We start from the raw sequence: 27,887 nt of genomic DNA, 5'->3' as shown, positions 1-27,887 counted from the left end.
TTGTGAGGTCAGATACAGAAGGATAGGTCAAATGAATTTTAGCTGAGAAGCTGGGACAGGGATTCAGGTTCTTGAATAACTGGGATCTCTTCTAGGGCAGAGGGACAAGTTGCACTCGATCCATGCAGAAAAATTTGCTAATGCTACATGGAAGGATTTAAACTAGGTTGTCATGGGGGATAGGACTCACAGCAAAAATAAGTCATGGGATAAAGCAGCGAGAACAAGTTTAGAAAATAGTATAGTGAAGGGCATAGTAAAAGGCAGGAAAAGGAATACTCAGTTAAACTGCACTTAACTTAGTGCATTAAGTTTAGCACGCAAGGCTTAAAAACCAGAGGGTTGATCAGCTGAGGACTGGGATGTTATAGCCATAACAGAAATGTACCCGAGACAAGGGCAGATTTGGCAGCTCAATAATCCAGGACACAGATGCTACAGGCATGACAGAGGTACAGGCAAGTGAAGAAGTGGTGTTGCCTTTTGATAAGGGAGGACATAACTGCACTGCTTAGAAATGACATTCTTATGGAATCGCCTAGTGAGGTCATAAGCATAGAAGTTAGAAACAAAAGGTTACTCCAGTGTAGAATTGCCAGTGGGAATTGAGGAGCAGATGCACAAAGATATTGCTCAGCAATGTAAGAATAAAACAATTTTTATTAATCAGAGATTTCAATTTCTGCAGTATTGACTAGTCAGGGTGTCAAGGGCCCAAATTGGGTGGAATTTGTTAATGTGTCCAGGGAAGTTTCTTGAGTCAAAATATAGAGCAGTGGTTTTCCAAGTGGGCAATATTGCCACCCCAGTCATGTTTTGCCTGATTTATGACATCTTAACTTTCCCCTTTATTAATCGCAATACTTCAGGTTGGAATTAAATAAAATGCAATTGACTGTAGTCACTGATCCATAATGAAAAAGGCAAAAGCAGACCAAATGAAATAGAAGTGTAGACAGTAGAGTATGCAGTATCTGAAATATGAATTTATACCAGCACCAAGCAATTAACATGCAAAATGCGCCTGTTGTGTGAAAATGCTTTCAAATGAGGCAATGAAACCGCCCAGGTTCATTGAACATTACTCAGATAAAGCAAACAAGATCCTGTCTTATTTTCAGCCACTTTGTGAAAACTTACAGAAACAGCAAACACTTCAAAAGTTGTTTGCCAGCCCTTAACAACAAAACAGTGATGGTTTGTGGGCTTCATACAACAGCTCACTGTTTATTACTAAATCCGGAAAGCCACACATGGAGAAGAACTGATTCTGTCAACAGTAAGGGAGGTTCTGAGTACAGTTTTGCATAAATCACCAGATCAAATAATTAAAGCGATTCTGCTCAGCAATACCTCTGTTCAAAGACAAGTAAATGAAATATCTAAGAATGTGGAAGACACATTGTGCAACATACTTAGGACAACAGAATTTGGTCTGCAGTTGGATGAGTCAAATTTGTTAGGCAATGAATCTTTCTTCTTGGTTATATTCGCTTCATAAATGATAAAAGTATGGTTCAAGAGTTTTTATTTGCAAAGGGACGAGAAACAGGTCGGAAAGAGAAGTCAATATTTCAAGATGCTGAACAATTTTTCCCCAAAGAGAACAACAATCTGTTCACCAACATTGCTGCTTATGCAACGGATGGGGTACCATCAATGACAAGATGGGATGGGGTGATTATTTTCTTGAAAAAAATCTGTACACAACATATCTATTATTCACTATGCAATGCACAACATCTTTTTGAAAAATATCTAAGTGATCGGCTGCACAAATAATTAAATACTGTTATCATGGCGATAAACAAAATCAAGTCCATGCTCTGAATTCGATTATTTCAAAACTTTTGTGTTGAGAATGATGAACAGTTTGAACTCTTGCTGTTGCATACAGAAGTCAGATGGCTCTCAAAAGGAAAATGCCTGTGATGCTTTTATGCGCTTTCTGAAACAGTGAAAATAAACTTTGAAGACTGAAATGCTTCATTTTACAATCAATTGAAGATTTTTAGGCATGACATTGCTTATTTGTCAGAATTATTCACAAAATTTAATGAAATCATCTTCAAAGAAATTGTGTGAATCTTATCAAAATCAAATCCACTGTTTTCTATATTCCTATGGCCATCGCGACCTTTTCCCATTTCCGAGCCAGAGGTGGAAGAGAAAGAAAAACACTTGATCATCTTCAAATTTATTGTGTCCACCTAGGTGAGCTGCATAAAGACATGTTAGAGATTAAAGCATCTTCTCTCAATCCAAATTCCAGATTAGGTAATAAATCCATTCCCAAACATTGATAATGAAGAATTAACAGGAAGGATGGAAATAGGACTAATCTCACTACAAAATGACTGAGCTAAAGCTGAGGTTCAAGAAATCATATCAAGACTTGTGGTTGCAGTAATAAATCTCTGAACACTATCCTGCAGGTAGATCTACGGGTTAGGATCCCAATTTTAAGGGAACTAGGCAGGAACTAATAGATGTCGCTTTGGGGAACCCAATAGAGGGGATAGGAACAAAGAGCAACCTTTTAAGAGTGAGATATCCGAGTCCAGGGTAGGATGTTCCTGTTAGGATGAAGGATAAATCTAGCAAACATCAGGAATGCTGGTTTATGAGAGATATTGAGGCGCTGGACAAGAAAAAGGAAGCATACATTGGATTTAGGAGGTTAAGAACGAATGAATCCCCTGATGACTATAAAAAGATTAAGACTACATTAAGAGTGAAATCTGGCAAGTGAGGTTAAGGAAAATCCCGAAAGAACCTTAGCTATATTATGAGTAAAATGGTTGCTAGGGGGAGAGGAGATCCCCTAGTAGGGCTGCCTATGTCTCAAGCTATAGGAGATGTGTACAATTTTTAATGAATATTTCTGTGTTTACTGAGGAGGAAATCATGGTTGCTCAGATAAGAGAAACAACTAACCTGCACTTTAACTATACCAAATGACTTAGCCTCCACAGCCATTTGTGATAATGAATTCCACAGATTCACCACATTCAGACAACAGAAACTCCTTCTCACCTCTTTTCTAAATGGTCATCATTCTATTGTGCGGATGTGCTTTCTGGTCCTAACCTCTCCCAGTACAGGAAGTTTAAAGATATCGGGGTAAGTTTTTTTTTTAAAAATGCAGAGAGTGGTGAGGGCGTGGAATGGGTTGCCGGGGGCAGTGGCGGAGGCAGAAACAAAAGGGTCTTTTAAGAGACTCCTGGATGGCTACATGGAACTTTGAAAAATAGAGGGCTATGGGTAAAACCCAGGTAGTTCTAAACTAGGGACATGTTCAGCACAGCTTTGGGGGCTGAAGGGCCTGTATTGTGCTGTATGTTTTCTATGTTTCTATGTTTCATCTCTATGTCCACTCTATCATGGCCTCTCAATATTGGGTAGGCTTCAATAAGATTTTCACCGCACCCCACACCCCCAATTCTGAACTCAAGTACACGCCCAGAGCAATTAAACATTCCACATACATTAATCTTTCATTCAACGATCATTCTCATAAACCTCCTCTGGACCCTCTCCAATGCCAGCACATCCTTCCTTAGATATCAGGCATTTTCACCCAAAGAACTAACAATCACTGGATGTTTTGTGTTCTTTGCACTATTCTCTGTAAACTCTGGATACTGTTGTACATGAAATCAGCAGTTTCTGAGACACTCGAACCACCCCATCTGGCACCAACAATCATTCCACAGTCAAAGTCACTTAGATCTTATTTCTTCCCCATTGTAATACTTGGTCTGAGCAACAAATGAATCTCTTGACCATGCATGCATGCATGCTTTTACACATTGAGTTGCTGCCACTTGACTGGCTGATTAGATATTTACATTAATAAGGTGTACAAGTGTACCTAATAAAGTAGCCACTGATTGTACATCTTTTTATTGATCAATAATGGGTTATTGACTAAAACAAAGAACAAAACAGGGATTCAGTAAACAAGGTAAAGCACATTACAGGATAATATTTCTAACAAAAGGCAAGGCCACCCAATCAACCAACTCGTTGGGGTATTTGAAACTATTTTATTCATTGAAAGATTCAGCACGGTAACAGGCGCTTCTGACTCAACAACCCTGCATTGCCCAATTACATCCATGCGACAATTAACCCACTAATCCATACATATTTAGAATGCAAGAAGAAACTGGAGCATCTGGAGGCCACAATAAAGTGGCCACCGAGAGAAAAGTAGTGGGCACAACACTAAGCCCTATGGATCACCAGATACCAGCAAGCAACCAGACAGGCCCCTTTGTTCACATTCTGCCTTTTGCCAGTCAGCCAATCCTCTGTCCGTGCTAGCATCTTTCCTGTAAAGTTGGGCTCTTATTTTAACAGCCTCATGCACGGCATATTGTTCAAGGCCTTTTAAAAATCCAAGTAAACAACATCCACTGAGTCTCCTTTGTCTATTCTGTCTGTAATTTCCTCAAAGATTTCCAACAGATTGACAAACAAGATTTTCCCATGCTGACTTCAGACTCATCGATCATGCACCTCCAAGTACCTTGAGACTTCATCCTTAATAATGGATTCTAACATCTTGCCAATCACTGAAGTCAGGCTAACTGGCCTATAATTTCCTGTCTTTTGTTTTCCTTCCTTCTTGGAGTAATGACATTAAGAAGGACAGCATGACAAGCCAAATAACTAAAAGGCAATTAGCCTAATATCAGTAGTGGTGAGCGACAGAATCAACCAGCATATAGACGAAGTATGATTAGGAGTTAGCAAAGGCGTTGTGCACGGAAGTCTTGCTTGATACATCTTTTAGAGCTTTTAAAAGAATGAAAAAAAAGAAATATGAGGGCAGAACAGTGCATGCTGTCTATCACGAGTAAACTCACCAAACCTCTGACTCAGGAAGTTAATGTCGACTTCTGCAAATGGATGCAACACACATAAAAGTTGCTGGTGAACACAGCAGGCCAGGCAGCATCTCTAGGAAGAGGTACAGTCGACGTTTCGGGCCGAGACCCTTCGTCAGGACTAACTGAAAGTAGTTAGTCCTTCTTTCACATTGTTACTTCTTTCAGTTAGTCCTGACGAAGGGTCTCGGTCCAAAACATCGACTGTACCTCTTCCTAGAGATGCTGCCTGGCCTGCTGCGTTCACCAGCAACTTTTATGTGTGTTGCTTGAAATTCCACCATCTGCAGATTTCCTCGTGTTTGCGTTCTGCAAATGGATGCTTGATTTTCTAAAGTACAGTCTACAGTCAGTAAAGGTAAGCAGCGACACCTTGTCACAATTATTCTAAATACTGGTGCTACACAAGATTAAGTCCTCAGACCCCTACTCTACTCCCACTGATATGAGCGTGCAGCCACATTCTGCTCCAACTCCATCTGCAAGTTTGCAGGTAATAACACTATAGTGGAACACATCTCAAATAACAGTGAGTTTACGCACAGGAAGGAGAAACCGCTTCATGACAACCACCTCAATGTCAACGAGAGTTGGTAATGGTATATGTGACAATAATAAACTAATATCATTTGAAGTTTGGCAAAGCCTTCAAGGCCCTGCACAGTAGGCTGCTCTGGAAGGTTAGATCCCATGGAATCCAGCTGGAGTTAGCTAGGCACTTTGAAAATTAACTTTGAGACTGGAAGCTTAGGGTGGTGGTTGAAAGTTGTTACATGGAATGGACACTGGTGACTTGCCAGAGTGATAGGTATTCCTTGCATATAAAAATGATTAGAATGGTGAACTGATGACTCTTTATAGAAGTTATTTGATTGCAAAGCCACGGGGCTTGATCAGCAAGTTTGACTAATGGAAAGCATCACAGATAATGTTAAAAAAAAATATTCAGCATGCTGGCTTTCATCAGCAAGGGCAGTGAATATAAAAGTTGGGACATTATTTTGCAGTTATATAATTTATAGAATTTTGCACGGAATTTTGTCATGTTGTTATAGGAAAGATGGGGTTAAACTAGAAAGTACGGAAAAATTTACAAGGATGTCCCAGGACTCCACAGCCTGAGTAATAGGGAGAGGCTGGCCAGGCTAGGTCTTTCTTCTTTGGTGCGTAGAGAATGAGGGACAAACTTATAGAAATGTTTAAAGCTATGAAGGGCTTAAAAGAGGTTCATGGTAACAATCTTTTCCCCAGGCTGGAGGAGTTGAAAACTAAAGGAAATAGATTGAGGGTGAGCGGGGAAACATTTAAAAGGCAATATGTGATATATGGAATGAGCTGCCACGGGAAGTATCATTTAAGAACGAGTTGGACTAGTACATGAAGGGGAGGCAGGGAGGAGTATGGACCAAAACAGGAAATTTGGACGAGGTGGGTGGGACTCGTGACCATGGACCCAAAGGGCCGAGGTCTCTACATTCATAATGTACTGCTCTATGACTCTGTAACATAGTAAAAGGCCCAATGGCTCTTCACGTTGATCCATATACGTTTAGAAATGTGACAGTCTGTGCAACCACCGACCTCTCAGATATGTTTCAGTTCATACCCTCGCCAAACAAAAGTCTTGATCACTGCATCTCCTCAGCAGCATTTGCTGTCCAAACTTGCCCAGGTGTCTGGTCAACACAAACCCTCTGCCTGCTCATCCACTGCACCGGGAACTAGACAGTGATTACTAAACATGATCCACAGTGAGGCCGGGGATGCTCCGCTAAGCCGCCAGCAGACAACCCTTAGTGTCCGAGGCGTGGGCAGACAAGAGACGGAGCTGCTCTTACATACCGGCTCGGACCTTCCTCCTTCCCCTTAGTCGTCGCTGCGGGGTGAGGCTGACTCCCAAGCCGGGGAGTCTCATGCGGCCCATAAGTAGGTGTGGGACTGATACCGCAACCCGAAGTCTAATGCCAAGGGCCGGGGCAACAAGCCAGGCTCGAGTCGCCCAGTGCCGGAGAGGAGTCTTGTCTCCTCACGCTCGCCCCCCTCCCTCTCTCCCCAATTAGTCCCCATCCCCATGCCCTCCACGCCTCACCACACGAAGTCGCTGTTCTTGTCCTCGTACGAGTTCACTAGGCCATTGAGGAGCGGCCGCTTCTTGCTGCCAGAGGCAGGCGCCTTGCCGGGACCGCGGCTGCTGCCCGGGGCGGGGGCCGAGCCGGGAGCAGAGGCGCCGCCCACCGAGCCAGGCCCAGTACCGGTCCCGGGCTGTGGGCTCGAGCTGTGGCGGTTACTCGCCATGTCCGCGCTCGGGCACAGCACGCACAACACCGCCAACCGCCGGAAGGTGAGTGCACGGCATCCTGGGAGTCGTAGTCCATGTCCGGAAGTGGTGAAGCAGGAAGGGCAGGAGATGGAGGTGGGAGGGAATGTGTGGGCTCGGTGGTGTCTGCTGTGGGCAGGACTTACCAGGAGCGGTCCTGGCCAGTGTAGAACGAGAACTGGGCGAAGAATGCAGCGTTATATGGGCGGGGCAAGATAAATGTAGGTGGGGGTCAGGTCTGTGCCCCCAGATTTGCTGCAGAGGTACGACTATATCCAATAACCACAAAAAAATGGAAAGAGCAGAAGCTCTTACTGAATCTTCTGGGGTGAGGGCGGAGGCGCTGTCCGTGCAGGACAGTAAGATCTTAGCACCTCTGGCTTTTCTGCTGTCTTCTCGGCCTTAATAACTCGCCTCTGAAATTAGACAGACCTCGGGAGACCGAGATGTGGACGTCGAGTCACTTCGAGCGATGCCGTTGCCAATGATTCTGCCTCGTCTTTGCCACTTACAAGCGAGCATCTATTAGAATCAGGCTTATTATCACTGACGTACGTCGTGAAATGTGTGGTTTTGCGGAAGCGGTGCAATACATAAAATGATCAATACATAGTGCAAAAAGAGAGCAAAATGAGGTAGCGTTCGTAGATCATTCAGAGATCTAATGGCGGAAAGAGAGAAGCTGTTCCTAAAACATTGCGTGCGCGTCTTCAGGGTCGTGTACTGTACTTCTTTCTTGATGATAGTAATAAGAGGGCATAACTTGGCAGATGGGGGTCGCTAAAAATGGATGCTTCCGTTTTGAGGCGTCGCCCTTTGAAGGTGTCCTTGATGGAGGGAGGCGAATGCCCACGATAAAGCTAGATGAAACCCCCTGAAGCTTTTTTTCTTATTATGTAGCAGCTTCCATACTTGACAGTGATACAATAAATCAGAATACCCTCCCCAGTACATCTGTACGTATTTTCTAGTTATTGGTGACATAAGACATGGGAGCAGATTTGGGCCATTCAATCATGGCTAATGCTTCTTTACCCCTCCTCAGCCCCACTCCCCAGCCTTCTCCCCATAACCTTTGATGCCATAACCAATAAAGAACCTATCAAACTCTGCCTTAAATACACCCAACAACTGGGCCTCCACAGCTGTCTCTGGTAATAAATTCCACAAATTCACCACACTCTGGCTAAAGAAATTGCTCAGCATTTTTGTTTTGAATGGACGCTCTTCTATCCTGAGGCTGTGCCCTCTTGTCTTAGACTGCCCCACCACGAGAAACATACTTTCCACATCTACTCTGTCTAGGCCTTCCAACATACGAAAAGTTTCAATGAGATCCCCCCTTATTCTTCATCGAGTACAGACCCAGAGCTATCAAATATTCCTCATATGATAACCATTCTCGGAATCGTCCTTGTGAATCTCCTCTGGACCCTCCCCAATGCCAGCACATCTTTTCTTAGATGAGGAGCCCAAAACTGTTCACAATACTTAAGTGTGAAGAACACAACAGTGTTCATTGAGGAGTTAGCAATGGTAAGGGTGAGCAGCTTCAAGCTGAGTGTCAGCTTCTCAGAAGATCTATCCTAGGCCCAACAGAAGAATACTTAAGGTGAGGCCTTATAAAGCCTCAGCATCACATCCCTGTTCTTATATGCTAGACCTCTTGAGATGATTGCTAAAATTGCATTTGCCTTCCTCACCACTAACTCTACCTGCAAGTTAACCTTTAGGTTGGTCTGCACAAGGATTCCCAATGTTACATGCCTCAAGGAGATTTTTTCTTTTTTTTTGTATAAGTTGTTAAAATTTTGTTCTTTAAGAGACCAAATTTTTTTGGAGGGAGGTGTTACATGCCTCAAGGAGATCTGTGTTTTTTTTTGTGAGAATGATGTAATGGTCTTTTGGAGGTCACCTGATGTAATTTTCCCGCCGATGTGAGATCACGTGATGACGTGCACCACGGGTATATAAGGGAAGACCCCAGATGACACAGTTATTTTTTAGTTTTTAGATTTCCAGCTAGAACGTACTGTATCTCTGTTTCTGTTGCGTATTTGTTTTTATGACGCAGTTTCATTTTTAAAACGGTTGTTATGTTCTGTTGCAAGGTACAATATTATTGGCCTGGAAATTTTTGGTTAGATGTGCTGATGTACCTTATTCCAGCAGTAGAAGGGAGAGTGAAGACTTTATCAAAGTACAGGACCTGAAGGATTGAGAGGAGTCAGTATCGTTCGGCAGTTTAACAAAGGATCGACCTTATTGAGTCTTTGTTGAAGGAGTAGTGACCTGCATCGATGATAACTCTTGCCATAGAGCAAGGAGTTCATGCAGGATTTGCTCTCTAGAAGAATTTACAGTCAGTTGTATTAAACTGTTTATTTTCGGCATCGTGAATCCTGTGGACAGAACCAGCAGGAAAGTCGCTTCTATGAAGAAATCCTTCTCCAGAGAAGTCTCTCCCAATTGAACGTATAAATCTGTTGGACTTTCGAATTTACCATTTTAAGAACCATATCTGACTTTACCACTTTAAGAACTGTTTTCGCATTTAACGTCTTAAGAATCAGTGCCGAGTGACTATTTGTTGAACAGCTGCATAACGGTTAACTTCTGGTTAAGGTTTTTGTTTGTTTTTTTATCGTTTATCCGTGTTTAATAAATGTTTGGTTGTTTTTATATAAACTGTCTCGATTGATATTCATTGTTACCGGTTACGTAACATAATCTGTGGGGGCTCGCGGGAGATGTTCCGATTTTGAGTTTAAGTGCTGGTAATTGCCATTTTTATTTGGAAAAGGGAACTACTAGTTTTTTTTTGTTTGATTGGTGTATGAGTGGTATTCGGCAACAATGACTATTAATAGGTTTATGGACACGCCTGACGCGGGGTCTTTAGAGAATGCGAGAAATCCTGAGGTATTGGAGATTGCTAGGAGGTTGGATATTAAAGGAATTACAAAGAATTCCACCAAGGCTTTCATACAAAGAAAAATCGCTGAGCATTATATAACTTTGAAACTGTTTGATGAGGAGGTGTTAGATAGGATTCCAATGAGTAATCTGGAAATGCAGTTACATCTTGAACAGTTAAAGTTTGAAAGATTTAAAGCAGAAATGGCTGAAAGAGAGGCTAATAAAATAAGGGAATTTGAAGAAAGAGAAGCTGAAAACCAGAGGAAATTTGAGCTAGAGATGCAGAAATTAAAGTCCGGGAATTAGTCTTCTGGTTCTACGAAACAGTTTATTGCTAGTCGTGTGGTTATTTTGGCTCCTCCATTTAATGAAGCTGAAGTGGACAAATACTTCCAGCATTTCAAAACTGTTGCTCTAAGTTTAAAGTGGCCGAAAGAGCAATGGCCAGTGATGTTACAAAGTGTAATTAAAGGCAAGGCACAACAAGTTTATACAGCTTTAAATGCTGATCAAGCACTGGATTATGATATTGTTAAGCAGCATATATTAAAGGCATATGAGATGGTTCCGGAAGCGTATAGAGAAAGATTCAGAAATTTGAAGAAATCTGTGGAAAAAACTTATGTGGAATTTGTCTATGAGAAATCTGTTTTGAGAAATGGGTTTCCTCTAAAAATGTGAATGGGGAGTATAATAAATTAAAAGAGTTGATTTTGCAGGAGGAATTTAAAAGAAGCATTACTGTTGAAGTGAGAACATACTTAAATGAACGGGACACTGCTACATTGCAGGAGGTTGCTAAATTAGCTGATGAGTATATTTAATTCATAAGAATAAATTTTCTCCAGGTAAAACTTTTAAAAGGAAAAATAGCACAAAGAGTCAAGGTAAACCAGAAATTAAACCTGAAGTTAGTGGGAAAAGTAAGGATGAAGGGAGACGTGAAGGAAAGACATTTTGGTATTATTTGTAATTATTGTAAGAAACCTGGACATGTAGTAGCTAATTGCTTTCGATTGAAAAGGAAAGAGAAAGAAGTGGCCCCAGATGCTTGTGTGCAGCATATTGAAAAACCTGTAAAGCCACAGGGTTCAGAAAATATTAATGAAGATGTGTCAGAGTCTGACCAAGTTAAGAGGGGATATGAAATTTTATAACAGAAGGACTTGTATCCTTGAAAGAAGGATCCAATTCAGTACCAATAAGGATACTTAGAGATACTGGAGCTTCACAATCACTAATATTAGACAGTGTGCTAAAGTTTAGTGATGAATCTGACATTGCTGAGGTAAATTATATAAGAGGAGTTGGGAGTGCCCTTATGCCAGTACATTTACATAGAGTAAATTTAAGGTCAGGATTAGTTACAGGGGTTGTTAAAGTAGTACTACAATCCAGTTTACCTGTGAATGATGTTTCTCTTTTGTTAGGGAGTGATTTAGCAGGTGGACAAGTTTTTCCTGAAGTGCATTTGACAATAAATTCAAATTCTGAGGAACCACAGAGGGATTCTAACACAGATTCTTCCTGTGCTGTAACAAGAGCTATGGCTAAAAAGACTGATATACAGGTTGAGGTTGTTACCCATGATTGTTCAAATCAAGATTCGAATTTTGAGGATGTATCAGAAACTTTCTTACCTACATTGTTTGATCAGGATTTTGGTGGTAAGTCTGACCAGAAAGATTTGTCTTTATCTCGGAAGGAGATGATAGCAGAGCAGGGTAGAGATCATGAGATAGTTAAATTGAAAGAACAAGCTCTTCCAGATAGTGAAATTGAAAAAGTACCAGTAGGATATTATTTTGAAAATGGGGTATTAATGAGAAAGTGGAGATCGCCTACAATTCCTGCTAGTGAGGAATGGGAAGTTAATCATCAGGTAGTAGTTCCTAAAATTTACCGAAATGAGATTTTAACTAAGGCTCATAGCATTCCTTTGGGTGGTCGTTTAGATGTAAAGAAAACTATGAACAAAGTTTCTAAACATTTTTATTGGCCTAGTTTAAGACAAGATGTGGCGACATTTTGTAGAACGTGTCATACGTGTCAAATTGTGGGTGAACCTAATCAGGTTACTCCAGTGGCCCTACTGCAACCAATTCCAGTATTCAGTGAGCCATTCTCAAAAATCATTGTAGACTGTGTAGGTCCTTTGCCAAAATCTAAAACTAGACATCAATATTTATTAACCATTATGTGCACAGCGTCTAGGTTTCCAGAGGCAGTACCTCTTAGGAATATAACAGCCAAAACTGTGACAAAGGCGCTTATAAAATTCTTTACTTATTTTGGGTTGCCTAAGGAAATACAATCAGATCAAGGTAGTAATTTTATGTCTGGGTTGTTTCAGCAGATAGTTTATAAACTGGGAGCAAAACAGATTATTTCATCAGAATCACAAGGAGCCTTGGAGAGATTTCATTCTACACTAAAAACTATGATTAGGACATAATGTGTGGAAAATGAAAAGGACTGGGATGAAAGTATACATTTACTACTTTTTGCAGTACGAGAGACAGTACAGGAATCGTTAGGTTTTAGTCCTTTTGAATGTGTTTGAGCATAGAGTTCGAGGACCTTTGGCCTTGTTGAAGGAACAGTGGATTAATAAAGAAGTACACACTAATTTGCTAGATTATGTTTTAAATTTTAAAGAAAGATTGTATAAAGCTTGTAGCTTGGCCAAGGAAAATTTAAAGTTAGCTCAAGAGAAGATGAAGACTTGGTATGATAAGGAAGCTAGGATAAGGTCATTTAAGCCTGGAGATAAGGTATTGGTTCTTTTCCCAGTACAAACGAACCCATTACAAGTCAAATTTCATGGTCCTTATGAGATTAAATCTAAAGTAAATGATGTAGATTACGTGGTAAACACCCCAGATCGGAGAAAGACAACACAGCAAATATGATAAAACCATATTATGAGAGAGAAGCTACTACTATGACTGTTGTGATTAATAATGAGTCTGATCTTGATAAAAACTTAATGGAGGATTCATTTGAAACTCAGTTTAGACCCAACATTATTTCAACCAGGTTACCAAATTCAAAAATTCTAGAAGATATTGATGAAAAATTAGCTCATTTACAGCCAGAGCAGAGAGAGCAGATGAAACAGTTAATTTTTAAATATAGAGATTTATTTCCAGACGTCCCTAGAAGAACCACCGTAGCTACACATGATGTAGATGCAAAACCCATGAAACAACATCCATATCAAATGAACAGGGAAAAATGTTAACTGGCTGAACAAGAAATTAAGTATATGTTAGAGAATGATATTATTAGACATTCTAATTCGAATTGGAGTTCACCGTGTGTTATGGTGCCTAAGCCAGACCATGGTATTAGACTTTGTACGGATTACAGAAAGGTGAATGCTGTGACAAAGACCAATGCATAGCCAATCCCTAGGGTAGATGATTGTGAGGATAAAGTTGGACAGGCCAAATTCCTTACAAAAATTGATTTGTTAAAAGGTTATTGGTGTGTTCCATTGACAGATTCCATTTCAGCATTTGTAACCCCATCTGGGTTATATAAATATAATGTTCTTCCATTTGGGATGAAGAATGCACCAGGTACTTTTCAGAGGATGATTAATAGTGTGCTTCAGGGATTAAAAGATACAGATGCCTATATTGATGATTTAGTTACAGGAAATAATACGTGGAAAGCACATATTACTGTGGTGGAGAAACTATTTGAGAGACTTTCAAAAGCTAACTTAACTATTAACTTAGCTAAAAGTGAATTTGGTCATGCCACAGTGACTTACCTTGGTTATGTTGTGGGTCAGGGAAAATTAGCACCTGTTCAAGCAAAAGTTCAGGCAATTTTAGAAGTACCCACTCCAACTGGTAGAAAAACTCTCAGAAGATTCTTAGGTATGGTAGGATATTACAGAAAACTTTGTAAGGATTTTGCGAACATTGCTCTTCCATTAACTAATCTCTTGAAGAAAACTGAAAAGTTTGTTTGGACAGAGTCTTGTCAGGAGGCATTTGGTAAATTGAAAACTATAATATGTAGTCAACCTGTACTTAAATCTCCTGACTTTGAAAAACCATTTTCATTAGCTGTAGATGCTAGTGATGAAGCTGCAGGAGCAGTGTTACTCAAAGAGATGATGGTGATGAAGTTGATTGTCCGGTAGCTTATTTTTCTAAGAAATTTAATGCCCATCAAAGAAATTATTCAACAATAGAAAAAGAATTGTTATCTCTTGTTTTGGCTTTACAACCTTTTGAAGTGTATGTTGGTACTACTCATAAACCATTCACAGTTTATACCAATTACAATCTGTTAGTGTTTTTGAGTAAGATGAAAAACAAAAATAGAAGATTATTAAATTGGAGTTTAATGTTACAGGAGTACAATATTTTGATCACTCATATTAAGGGTAAAGATAATGTGATCGCTGATTGTTTAGATGTTAAATGTACAATGAAAATTTGTTTTTTATGGAGTGGTATTTTAACATTTGTAACACTCCTACTGTATATTAGTTTGTAAAGTGTTGAAAGGTGAGACTGTATATATTGTGTATGTTGTAAATTTTATACCTTCGTATTTTTTTCTCTTTTTTTGTATAAATTGTTAAAAATTTGTTCTTTAAGATACCAAATTTTTTTGGAGGGAGGTGTTACATACCTCAAGGAGACCTGTGATTTTTTTTGTGAGAATGATGTAATGGTCTTTTGGAGGTCACCTGATGTAATTTTCCTGCCGATGTGAGGTCACGTGATGACATGTGCACCACGGGTATATAAGGTAAGACCCCAGATGACACAGTTATTTTTTAGTTTTTAGATTTCCAGCTAGAACGTACTGCATCTCTGTTTCGGTTGCGTATTTGTTTTTATGACGCAGTTTTGTTTTTAAAATGGTTGTTACATTCTGTTGCAAAGTACAATATTACTGGACTGGAAATTTTTGGCTAGGTGTACTGATGTACCTTATTCCAGCAGTAGAAGGGAGAGTGAAGACTTTATCAAAGTACAGGACCCGAAGGATTGAGAGGAGTCGGTGTCGTTTGGCAGTTTAACAAAGGATCGACCTTATTGAGTCTTCTTTAAAGGAGTAGTGACCTGCATCAATGATAACTCTTGCCAAAAGAGCAAGGAGTTCATTCAGGATTTGTTCTCTAGAAGAATTTAAGGTCAGTTGTATTAAACTGTTTATTTTCGGCATCGTGAATCCTGTGGACAGAACCAGCAGGAAAGTCGCATCTATGAAGAAATCCTTCTCCAGAGAAGTCTCTCCCAATTGAACGTATAAATCTGTTGGACTTTCGAATTTACCATTTTAAGAACTATATCTGACTTTACCGCTTTAAGAACTGTTTTCGCATTTAACGTTTTAAGAACCAGTGCCGAGTGACTATTTGTTGAACGGCTGCATAACAGTTAACTTCCAGTTAAGGTTTTCGTTTTTTTTTTTTTATCGTTTATCCGTGTATAATAAATTTTTTTTGTTTTTATATAACCAGTCTCGACTGATATTCATTGTTGCCGGTTACGTAACACCAAGCCCCTTTGTATCTCAGTCTTCTGAGATTTTCTCCCTGTTTAGAAAACAGTCTGCACATTTATTTCTACTGCCAAAGTGCATGACCATGCATTTTCCAACATTGTATTTCAATTACCACTCTCTTGCCCAATCTACTAAACTAAGTCCTTCTGTAGCCTACCTGTTTCCTCAACACTACCTGCCCCTCCACTATCTTCATATTATCTGCAAACTTGGCAACAAAGCCATCAATTTCATCATCTAAATCATTGATATACAGCATAAAAAGAAGTGCTCCCAACACCAACCCCAGCAGAACACCACTAGTCACTGACAGCCAACCAGGAAAGGAACCTTTTGTTCCCACTGGCTGCCTCCTATCAATTAGCCAATGTTCTAACCATGCCAGTAACTTTCCTGTAATGCCACGGGCTCTTAACTTGGTAAGCAGCCTCATGTATGTCACTTTGTCAAAGGCCTTCTGAAAGTCCAAATATACAACATCCACTGCATCCCCTCATCCATACCACATTTCTTCAAACTCCTAAAGAAATATAACCACAAGTCATGCCTTCTTCATAATTGCATCAATATGTTGGGCCTAGGATAGATCTTCTGAGAAGTTGACACTCAACTTGAAGCTGCTCACCCTTACCATTGCTAACTCCTCAATGAATACTGTTGTGTGTTCTCCTTCCTAACAAGAGAAATCAGCTAGACTCTCGCTTCCAGTCCCAACACCTTGCCTTTCCAGTCTATCTGGGCTGATATTTAAATTGTCCAAAAAAGTAGAACATGCCTCGCATTAGGACCCAGGCCCTGACGCAGCAAACACCCTGGACCTAGACCACGCCACCCAGCCTGAAGCTGTCCTTGACCTCTCTGAATCAGCTCTATGCTTAGAGCAATCCAACCTTGCACCTGGATTAATTAGGCGGGCATCTAAACTCCTCTGCCTGGATAACTTCTCTCTGAATTGCTCGCTCCAACTCCATCTGTGTCGATTTTGCAATGCAGAAGCACAGCTCATCCCTCAAATTCGCTCACCTCTTCATTATTTGTGGTGATAGTTTACCAAAATTCACTTCAGAAAATGTCACTAGTAATGTTTTTAGTTGAATCTCTTACCTTTCGAAATACCAGTACGCTGTTGCTCACCTTTAGTAGCACCATTTTAAACCAGAGGTTTTCCATGATTCTATTATCTATTACCTTTGTACACTTCTGTCAAATCTCCCCTCATTTTCATACACTCCAGGGAATCTTAAGCAACACACACCAAATAGTGGTGGAACTCAGCTGAAACATTTATAGAGGGAAATAAAGAGTCAACATTTGGGCCAAGACTTATCATCACAACAGGACGATCAAGACCTTAAACCCACTAAGTTATGGTCTTCTGACAGCAGTAATTTCCATCTTCTTGAGACATGGACAATGTCTGGCAAGAATCTCAAGTCATTGGGTATCGTGCTCCATTGTTTGTCATCTATATTTTTTTAAAAAATTTGCTATATACTGTGCTGCTGTAAAATACAAATTTTTATGGTATTTATATATTGCAAATGTATACCCATGACGGTAAACTTCAACTTGATCATGAGGCAGTGATAAGATCACAGTCTTTTCCACATGGTGTACGAATCTAAAATAAAGAGACAGGTTTAAAGGCAAAAGGGGAAGATTTCTCACATAGTGCTGAGAATGTGGTAAAGGTGACTAAAATTACAATATTTAAAAGATATTTGGATAGGTACATTGATTGGAAAGGCTTAGAGAACGTGGGTTAAATGCAGGCAAATGGGACGAGCTTAAGTAGTCAACTTTGTCAGCAAAGACAAATTACGCTGCAGAGCCCGTTTCCATGCTGTATGTCTGTAAATCCACTAAGAGAATACTGTAAGGGAATGGACATCAGCGTCCTGTCCCAGGCCCAATATTTCCACCATTAATGCCTCTAGTTACACTAATTTAGCAACGTTGGTCAGTCCACATGGCCCATAGCACTCTCCTGAAACAGATTTAATATTTTCACTCTGTCCAGACATCAAGGATAAGAAGCAAGGAGGTTACCTTAAATCCTTTAAGAAAATGATCCTTTAGAATGGACTGGTGTTCAGCTCACTGCGCAGTGAGGTTTACTCGTCTCTGCACTGAACTGAGGCCGTGGCCGGTAACGAACAGGCCCCTGGTCCGGCTGCAGTGATGACTGGTTGCGTAGCTGTGAACTCACTTTTGTGAACTTCAGTTCTGAATGTTATTTGCTTATTTTTTATTGTTTGCATCATCTCTTTTTTTGCACCTTGAGTGGTGGTCTTTTTTAAATGGGTTTTATGGAATTTCTTTGTTTTGTGGCTGCCTCTAAGGAAATGAATCTCAAGCTTGTATATGGTATATGTACAAATGGTATAATAATTGTACTTTGAACTTTTGGACTTCGAAATCCCACTGACTACTGTGAATCTCTGATTCATGAGAAGCAGCATTCAAGATGATATGGAGAAAATCATCCATATGTTGGGAATATACAGAAACCTCAAGGTGGAAGGAGTTCACCGCCTCATAAACTATCCACCAAGCACCTCCTGTTTAAACATTGTGATTGTACTCCCTCTGGAAACCGTGTAAAAATATTTGCTCCTCAGGTTCTTACTAAATCTTCCACCGCTAACTTTAAAACTATATCCTCTCATCTTCAGTTCCCCAACCCTGGAAAAAAAGGACTGCTCACCATATTTATGCTCCAGATTATTTTGTATACTTCTACGTCTCAATTTCCTGTGCTTTTGTCTAACCTTTCCTGATAACTCGGTCCCTTAAGTCCTGACAGTATTTTTTGTAAATGTCTGCACTCTTTCCAGTTCAAGCACATCCTTCCTATAACAAGCTGGCCAAAACTGAATGCAATACTACAAGCGTAGGTTCATGAACATCTTGTACAACATCACAATCATAACCACAACATCACCTCCTAACTTATATATTTAATGCCTAATGCCAAAAGCCTGTACTCCAAGTTCCTCGGTCTGCAACAGTACCTGGGACCCTTCTGTTCAATGTAAAAGTCTACTCTACCTTGATTTATCTTTCTAAAAATGTAACACTTAATTTGAATTAAGTTCCATTTGCCATTCTGCAGCTCACCTACCCAGCTAATTAAGATCTAACTGCATTTCTTGATAATCCTCTTCACTGTCAATACCACATATTAGTGCCATCTGAAAATTCACTGTTTCCATTTATTTTAATACAAATCATTAATACACAACAGGCCCAGCAATGACCCCTGGGTATACTAGAAGTCACATACCTCTAATTTGATATAAAAAAAATTCTTCCACCATCATACTGTTTCCTACCATCCACCCAATTTTATATCCAGTTTGCCAGCTCTCCTTGGATGATACGCAATCTAACCTTCCAGAGCAGCCTATCAGGCGGAACCTTATCAATAGCCACACTGAAATCCATATATATCTATTACCCTCCCCTCATCAACCTTCCATGCCATCTCAAAACACTCAATCAAATTCATAAGACAAGATAACCCTAAATTCCACCCTGCCTTTCCAAATTTAAGTACATCTTATCCCTCAGAATGCTTTCCAACATTTTACCTAACACAACTGTTAGGCTGACAGCTCTATAATTACCTGGTCTATCTTTACAGCTCCTCTTAAATAATGGCACAATACTTGCTATTCTCCAGTCTTCTGGCACCTCACCAGATGAGAGGGAATTTGCAAATACCTCGGTGAGGTCTCCTGCTGTTTCTTCCCTAGCTTCCCATAGTCTTGTCCAGCTTTATACATCATAATACATGGAACTCTCTTCTATGGTAACATGTAGTGCTCCCAAAGCATCACCATTAACTCTGCCAGGTTCCCAAGTCGTCACATCTTTCTCCATGGTAAAAAAAAAAGAGATTAGATTAGGTTATGAGGACACTCAGTCCTTGTTTATTGTCATTTAGAAATGCATGCATTAAATGATACAATATTCCTCCAGAATGATATCACATAAAAAAAAGGACAAACCAAAGACTAACACTGACAAGACCACATAATTATAACATATGGTTACAGCAGTGCAAAGCAATACCATAATTTGATAAAGAGCAGACCATGGGCATGGTAAAAAAAAAAGTCTCAAAGTTCCGATCGACTCCCGATAGCAGGCGGCAAAAGGGAGAAACTCTTCCTACCGTAAACCTCCAGGTGCCGACAACTGCCTATGCATTGGAAGCACCCGACCACAGCCGACTCTGAGAAATAATACTGAGAACTCTGCCATCTCCAGTTGCTCCAGGATTTCCAAATTGGTCTTTGAGGGACCCTATTCTCTCCCTAATCATTTTATCACCTTAATATACTTTAATATCCTTGGAATTCTCTGCTAAAGCCATGTCATGCCCCCTTTGGCCTAATTTCCTTCTCGGGTGTATTCTGACATCCTCTATGCCTCCAGTGATTGATCCCAGCTATCCATTTCTAAACCTAAGCCTCCTTTTTCTTGACAGGAGTTACAAAATCTCTTGACATCCAGGGTTCCCAGCAGTTTTGCCTTTTATGTAGTCCTTGAATTATTGCTATCTCACTTAAAAGCCTCACATTTATCAGAGGTCCCTCTGCCTGCAAACTTTGCAAGCTCCTATCCAATGCTGTCAAAATTTACCTTGTCCCAATTCAGAATTTGAATCTGCAGACCAGTTCTGTGCCTTTCCATAACCACTTATAAAATCATGGAACTATGGACGCTGGATGTCAAATGCTCCACTACTTTGGCCTCAGTCACTTGACCTTCTTTCTTCACCAGCAGTACATTTAGCTTTGCTCCATCCGTGGAACCTTCTACCTTCTGCCTGAGGAAATTTCCCTGAACACACTGAACAAGTTCTATCCCAGATAGACCTTTAATACAATGGCACTATTATAGAAGTTAAAATCTCACAATGATAAACCTTTTCTTCTTACAACTCTACCCAATTTCCCTGCACATTCATTCCTCTAATTCCCAAGGACTACTTAGGGAAAGAGGGGTGAAAAAGGTGATCATTTTTCAGTCCCATCCATAAACCCTCACCAGATAATCTTTCAGTAACATCATCTTTATCTACTGTCATGATGTTTCTCTTCAAAAATAAATCTCCCTCGTTTCCTCCATTTTGTCAAAAGCACCTGTGTCCCAGAACATTAAACTACACCTGCCCTTCCATCAGCCATATCTCCAATAACAGCTCTAAAACCCTAGTCAAATACCTATCCATTTCCTAAATTCATCCATCTTTCCTACCAGACCTCTTGCACTGAAGTACATTCAATTTAATCCCAACTTTACCATGCTCCTTCCTGTCCTGCCAGTTCAATTTGCTTTTGCTCCTTTTTCTATCACTATCCTGCCTGTCAATTATCTCATTTAGTTTACCAGACCCTGCCAATCTCATTTAAACCCTTCCTAGTGGTACAAGAAAATCCGCTCATTAGGATATTTGTCTCCCTTCTGTTTAGGTGTAACCCATTCCTCTCATACAGGTCAACCTTGTCCAAAATGAAATCCCAATGGCCCAAAAATACGAATTCCTGCCCTTTGCGCAAATTCTTCAGCTGTCTTGTGAGGGTAAAAATTCCTTCCCTCAGAATCCCATGGTATAGGGTGCAATCTGGATCTTACCTCCCTGGAGGTATTGCTTCTTAACTTCTTCCCTAACACCCTATATTCATTCCACAGGACCTCATCCTTATTTCTGCTCAAGTCATTTGTGCCAATTTGCACAATAATTTACGGTAGCACACTCTCCTCTTTGAGAATGTGCTGCAATAGTATTCAAACAGAACACTTGTTTTTGAGAATGGCCATAGGAGAATCCTGCACTCTCTGTCTACTTGCTCTTCCTAGTGGTCACCCAACTACTTCCAGCCTGAACTTCAAGAGTAACCACTTTATAACTTTATAACCATATAACAATTACAGCACGGACACAGGCCATCTCGGCCCTTCTAGTCCGTGCCGAACTCTTACTCTCATCTAGTCCCACTGACCTACACTCAGCCCATAACTCTCCATTCCTTTCCTGTCCATACATCTATCCAATTTAACTTTAAATGACAACATCGAACCTGCCTCAACCACTTCTGCTGGAAGCTCATTCCACACAGCTACCACTCTCTGAGTAAAGAAGTTCCCCCCTCATGTTACCCCTAAACTTTTGTCCTTTAACTCTCAACTCTTGTCCTCTTGTTTGAATCTTCCCCACCCTCAATGGAAAAAGCCTATCCACGTCAACTCTATCAATCCCCCTCATAATTTTAAACACCTCTATCAAGTCCCCCCTCAACCTTCTACGTTCCAAAGAATAAAGACCTAACTTGTTCAACCTTTCTCTGTAACTTAGGAGATGAAACCCAGGCAACATTTTAGTAAACCTCCTTTGTACTCTCAATTTTATTGACATCTTTCCTATAATTCGGTGACCAGAACTGTACACAATACTCCAGATTTGGCCTTACCAATGCCCTATACAATTTCAACATTACATCCCAACTCCTATACTCAATGCTCTGATTAATAAAGGCCAGCATACCAAAAGCTTTCACCACCACCCTATCCATGAGATTCCATTTTGAACTTTGCCATCAGATTTCTGAAAGATCAATGAACACTACTTCATATTTGTCGTCTTTTTGTCACTTCTAATAATTTTTGTTTCAAACTGTCCACCTGCTACAAAACAAAAAAAACTTCACATCAGTGACAAAGACCTGATTCTGAAATCTAACAAAAATTTTCAGCCTTACGTCCGCAAGGGCAAGACAAGTTGATACAGGATTCCTTACCAACATATAATGGTTCCACAACCCGCACCTACAGTTTTCTGAAGATGAAGATTGAAATGTGAACTCATCATCTCAGTAATGGCAAAGCAGAAGATGTTTGCTGACAAGACTTCTAAAGCAGATTTCCCAACACAACCCCATTTCCCGCAGCTTCCAGCTGAGAGACTAGGGTAGCAGTAGGTACAAGCAGTGCAGAGAGACTTAGAGCTTTATGATACGATTTCCTGCAATAGTCTCCTTATTGACTGAGGAAAATACTTGTTCAGTTATTATGGTGATGAGCATATGAAAACAAATCTTGAAATTGATGACTGTTCAAAAACAGGCTCCCTTCAGTGTTAGAAAAACTTCAAAGCAAGTTCGGAAATGCAATGCCTTAGAAGTCTCAGAAGTCAAAGACATTGACACACAGAATGCAGGAGGAACTCAGCAGGCCAAGCAGCCTCTATAGAAAAAAAGTAAATGACTATTTACACTTTTCTATTGATGCTGCCTGGCTTGCTGACTTCCTCCGGTACTTTGTGCATGTTGCTTGGGTTTCCAGCATCTGCAGATTTTCTTGTGTTTATTGACACATGAAGATGTGCATTGTCTGCCTTAATTCAAATATACTGTTTTTATTTATTGTGTGTGTGTTTTGAATTGGTGAATTAGCTGCATCAAACAGAGTCAGAGCACAGAAAAAGGCCCTTTGGCCCATCATGTCCAGACCAGCCATCAAGTACACACCTGTGTCTATATTTTGGCATTTCAATGTTGATCTGAAAGGTTCTTGTGAGAGAAACTCCCTTGGGCAGCAAGTTCCAAGTTATTTTCAACCTCTGAGTGAAAAAAACTGTCAGGTCTCCCCTACATTTACTCCATCTTACTTTAGACCTTTGCTATCTAACCATAGACCCCTTCGCTGAGGGGTCAGGTTTCTCACGACCTATCCTTACAATTCTGTACACCTCAATCAGCTTTTTCCTCCCCAAGTAAAACCCCCAACCTATCGAGTCTCTCCTTGAAACAAAAATACCCCATCCCCAGTGAGTGCCCCCTGCACCTCTACAGTGCAATCACATCCTTCTTTCACTCTTTATTTCTCTCTCCGAAGCTCAGAAAATATGAAAAAAACACCTTTTCAGATGTGTTCTGTGTCTGATCATCATCTTGGGTTTTGTCAGCAGTGACATGCATAAAAGCAATAAATTGAAACTACTGATACCTCGTATGTTTAAATCAGGCAGTCGTTCTCTTTGTAACAACTGATGTGTATACCTACTATATAAAGACACCAATACAGAAGGTACAGTAATGATCTCCAAGCTCCTTGATTAGGTTGTAGAGAAAACACAGATGAGAAAGATCTCCCAGCAACTTCTAACAAACATTTAAAACCAATGTATGTCCTTATAATTGATAAAGCCATTTTGATGGTATGTGATTTTATTCAATGTACGAGTGAGATCAATTTCTACACAGTTACAGCATAATATGTTATCTTTCACTCAGCCCCGTTGCTCCGATCCACACAGGGCCTGTGGACAGACAGATTTCAGAAGGTCATTCTCTCTGCGGATGATTTTGCTACTGCATTTTTCAAAATTTCCAATCTTAAAATGATTCAGAAAACAAAATTAACATTTATTATTCGTCTTCAGATGTTAGAATGCACATTCCAAAGGGCTTCTTCAGTTCAACATCTGTCATTGGTAAATGTAGTTTAATCGTGCCAAATACTAAAGGCCTATCATATCATAGTAATTACAACATAAAGACAGACCAATATCCAGACTAACTGGCAATAAATTGCAGGCCTCAGAGAAAGTGCATTCCAGGAACTCTCAGAATTTGGTGCAATGAGCACAGATCACTCACGCCACATTACATTCAGTCAATTTTAGAGCCACCAGAATCGTACATAAACTATTAGCATTACTGCAAAAACGGCAACGGCTGCCAGCTTAGCATATGTCGAACGCATGTTCAAGTACTTGGCATCTTGTCGGTACTTCTTCGACAAGCTAGAAAGACCGCTGGCCTTACTGTCCAAAGCTGTAAAAACATAGAATGAAAAAGAATTATTCCAAATGTGGAAGCTGGATAGTAGCAACTGGGACCGGTGGGTTGAGGGTGAAGCAAATACCTGAACCATCACTAAATACAATAGGTTTCAACCACTCAGACCCCAAGACCATCCATAGGCATCCGTTAGTCTCATGAGACCATGGATTTGCGCCTTGGAAGGTTTCCAGGTCTCAGGCCTGGGTAAGGTTGTATGGAAGGCCGGCAGTTGCCCATGCTACAAGTCTCCTCTCTCCATGACACCGATGTTGTCCAAGGAAAGGGCACTAGGGCCGATACAGCTTGGCACCAGTGTCGTCACAGAGCAATGAGTGGTTAAGTGCCTTGCTCAAGGACACAACATGCTGCCTCAGCTGAGGCTCGAACTAGCGACCTTCAGATCACTAGACCAATGCCTTAAACATTTGGTCACGTGCCAACACAAGGCCATCCAATGGTGTAAAAAGGCTGTGTATGGTTTTATCAATTCTACCTTGAAATCTAATCTACAGCAATATACTTGTAAGCTCAATTTTCCTATGCTTGCTTGTAGCTTTATATAATAACCTATATACATAAAACTGTTCAGCAACTTCCCGAGTAATTATAGTACTGTTGCTTCTCTATTTTTCTCGAAACTTTTAATTTTCAGGAACAGATGTCATGCTACTTGTATCTGGTTGTTTTATAAGTTAATTATTATCACTGCAATTTTCCTTATCTCTAGCTTGAGTATGAGATGACCATGACTGCTCTTTTCTTTGTTTTCTTGGCTTCTCTTTTTTGTGTGTTTTCCACTCTGTAACCTTCAATAAAGCATTCGTAAGCAATCAGTTTTATGCCTCATTCTTGACTTCCGAAGAACTTTGTATCACAAAACCATTAGGATTCAACAACATGTACTTCCCCTTTATGTTAGAGCTCCCAAAGCCCAGCACCTCACACTTGTCTGCATTAAACTCCATCTTCCATCACAATTAATGAAACAAAGACAGTTTGAGCAAAGATCGTAAGCAACAAAGGTCAAGAAAAAATGCCATATAGATTTAACTGAGGAACAAAAAAGTCAGACCGAAGGTCAATGACTTGAAAATTAAATTCTTCAAATATTGCCTGATCTGCAGAGTGTTTCCAGCACTTCCTGTTTTGAAAAAAAAAGTGGCACATTGTCTAAGTTCAAGGGAGGCATAAGAGTGTGTAATATTATGAGAGGTGCACAATAATAAGTTTCAGCTACTTTAACAAAAAATGGAAAAGGTACAAGAATGTAGGACCAGAATTGTTTGTAAAAGAAAATGTAACCTGAAAGTAATAAAATAGTTGTGGTAAAAGCTAGCACTGGTCCACAAGTTAAAATCCTACATCGGAGCTAGACTAATTTTAATGGCATTAAATGAGAATTTGCAAAGGTTGATTGGCAGAGGCTGTTAGTAGCTACAGGGACATCTGGCAATGGGAGGAGGGGGTGGAGGGCTTTTATATGTCAGGCAAGGAGAGTTCAGAACTTACATGTTCCTGTCAGAGTGCAGGACAAGGGTGGCAGGAATAAGAAAACCGTGGCTACCTGGGAATATTGAGGCTCTGGTCAGAGACAGGCAGTGGGAATCAAGCAAATCTCTTCAAGAGTATAACAGGTATAGGAACACACTTATAAAGGAAATTAGAAGGGAAAAAGGGGACACAAGATATTCCTGACAAATAAGGTAAGGGAGAAGCTTAAGCGTTTCCATTTTTTGTGTGTAAAACCATGAAGCATATATGAAGTGCATGTGCAATCTTTGCTTCTCCCAGGGCAGGCGACAGGGCATAAGTTTAAGGTAAGAATTGAAAGGTTAAAATGGGACTTGAAGCAAACTCTTAAACCAGAGGGAGGTCGGTATATTGAATGAGCTTCTGGAGACAATGGTTGATGCAGGTACAGTAAGAGAATTTAAAAACATTAAATAGATTGGAGGGGTTTAGAAAGATATGGGCAAATAGGTGGGAACTAAAATCAGCATGGATGAGTTGGGCTGAAGAGTCTATTTCCATGTAGTATTACTCTATGACTCTACAACTAAGTAGATTAAGAACAAGCGGGTAATTGCAGAGGGGAAAAAGCCTCCCTTAGGAATCAATGTGGCCACCTATATGTGCATCCTTGAGAGTTGGGCGAGGTCCTAAATGAGTACTTCTTGTCTGCATTTACCAGGGAGAAGGTCATGGAAGTGAGGGAATTTAGGGAAAAGTACTGTGATGTCCTGAAACAGGTCAATGTGATGAAAGAGAAAGTGTTGGCTGTTTTGAGGCATATAAAAGTAGATAAATCCCAGGTGCTGAAAGAATAGTTTAGGACGTAGCAAGCAAGGGAAGAAATTCCCACGGCACTGTTCACAGATTTTTTTTTAATCTTCTTTGCCATGGGTGTGGTACTGGAAGGCTGGATGATGGACAATTTGCTTTCATTTAAGAAGGGTGTAAGGACATGCCCAGCCGATAAGCTTAAAATGAGTGATGGAAAAGTTGCTGAAGGAGTACTGTATTGAGAGGTAGGATCTACTTGCATTTGAAAAGAACTGATTAGGGATTACCATCATGGCTTTGTGTATTTTTTTAAAGATGTTACTGTTAAGGAACAGATATCACACTCCAAGTTTTTTTCTTGTGTCACGACTGATTTCTTACCCATTATTTTATACCTGTGGCTCCTAGTCCTCTGTTCCTTCACCAATAGAAAACAAACTCCCACTATTCACTCCATCCAGACTTCCATCATTTTCTATAATTCTATCTTATCTCCCTCAATGATCTCCAGAGAAACCAGCCCCAACCTCTCCAATCTGTCCTTGTAATTGTAGTCCAACATCCCACAAACTATTTTAGTAAACTTCCGCTGCACATTTCACACAATGAAGCAACCAGAATTGAAAACAGTACTTCAGCTGTATTTGGACTAAGTGGTTATTTGGAAGTTCAGCACAATCTTCTTGCTTTTATACAAAATGTCTGTGTGGATAGAGCCCAGAACCATTATGCCTGCATTCTCAATCTTACCCACCATTTTGAATGATTTCTGTGACTATACTGCAAAGTCCCTCTCTTCTTCAACCTCTTTAGAACAGTACCCTTTATTCCAGATTGCTTCTCTTCAGTACTCTTACCACCTTAGATGTTTCAGTATCAAACTTCATCTGCCATTTGTCTGCCTATTCTACCAGTTTACTTTTCTGAAATATTTCGCTATCCTCATACCGTCAAGTTTTGCTTCATCTGCAAATTTAGAAATTGCAGGTGATCCTGATCAATCTTCCTTCAGTTAGTCCTGACGAAGGGTCTCAGCCTGAAACGTCGACTGCACCTCTTCCTACAGATGCTGCCTGGCCT

The 27,887-nt window shown here is 40.2% G+C and overlaps 2 protein-coding genes across 5 annotated transcripts in view; both read right to left on the bottom strand.

The window, feature by feature from the left end:
- Positions 1–7,255, bottom strand: part of cop1 (COP1 E3 ubiquitin ligase) — a 149,915-nt gene extending 142,660 nt beyond the window's left edge. For 3 of the 4 annotated variants that reach the window (XM_072274390.1, XM_072274391.1, XM_072274392.1), the window contains exon 1: positions 6,985–7,255. In XM_072274390.1, coding sequence (XP_072130491.1) covers positions 6,985–7,190 — 206 coding nt within the window. In that variant the 5' untranslated portion in view covers positions 7,191–7,255. The remainder of the gene's footprint in view (positions 1–6,984) is intronic. The other variant, XM_072274393.1, reaches the window with a different exon arrangement.
- Positions 7,256–23,888: 16,633 nt separating this feature from the next.
- The window catches only part of LOC140206155 (vesicle-trafficking protein SEC22b), a 44,077-nt gene continuing 40,078 nt past the window's right edge, over positions 23,889–27,887 (bottom strand). The window contains exon 5 of the mRNA XM_072274397.1: positions 23,889–24,515. Coding sequence (XP_072130498.1) covers positions 24,361–24,515 — 155 coding nt within the window. The 3' untranslated portion in view covers positions 23,889–24,360. The remainder of the gene's footprint in view (positions 24,516–27,887) is intronic.

Source organism: Mobula birostris, chromosome 12, assembly GCF_030028105.1.
Source record: "Mobula birostris isolate sMobBir1 chromosome 12, sMobBir1.hap1, whole genome shotgun sequence".
Lineage (NCBI taxonomy): Eukaryota > Metazoa > Chordata > Chondrichthyes > Myliobatiformes > Myliobatidae > Mobula > Mobula birostris.
Note: the sequence above shows the minus strand (reverse complement) of the source record. Positions and strands in the feature narration are given on the sequence as shown.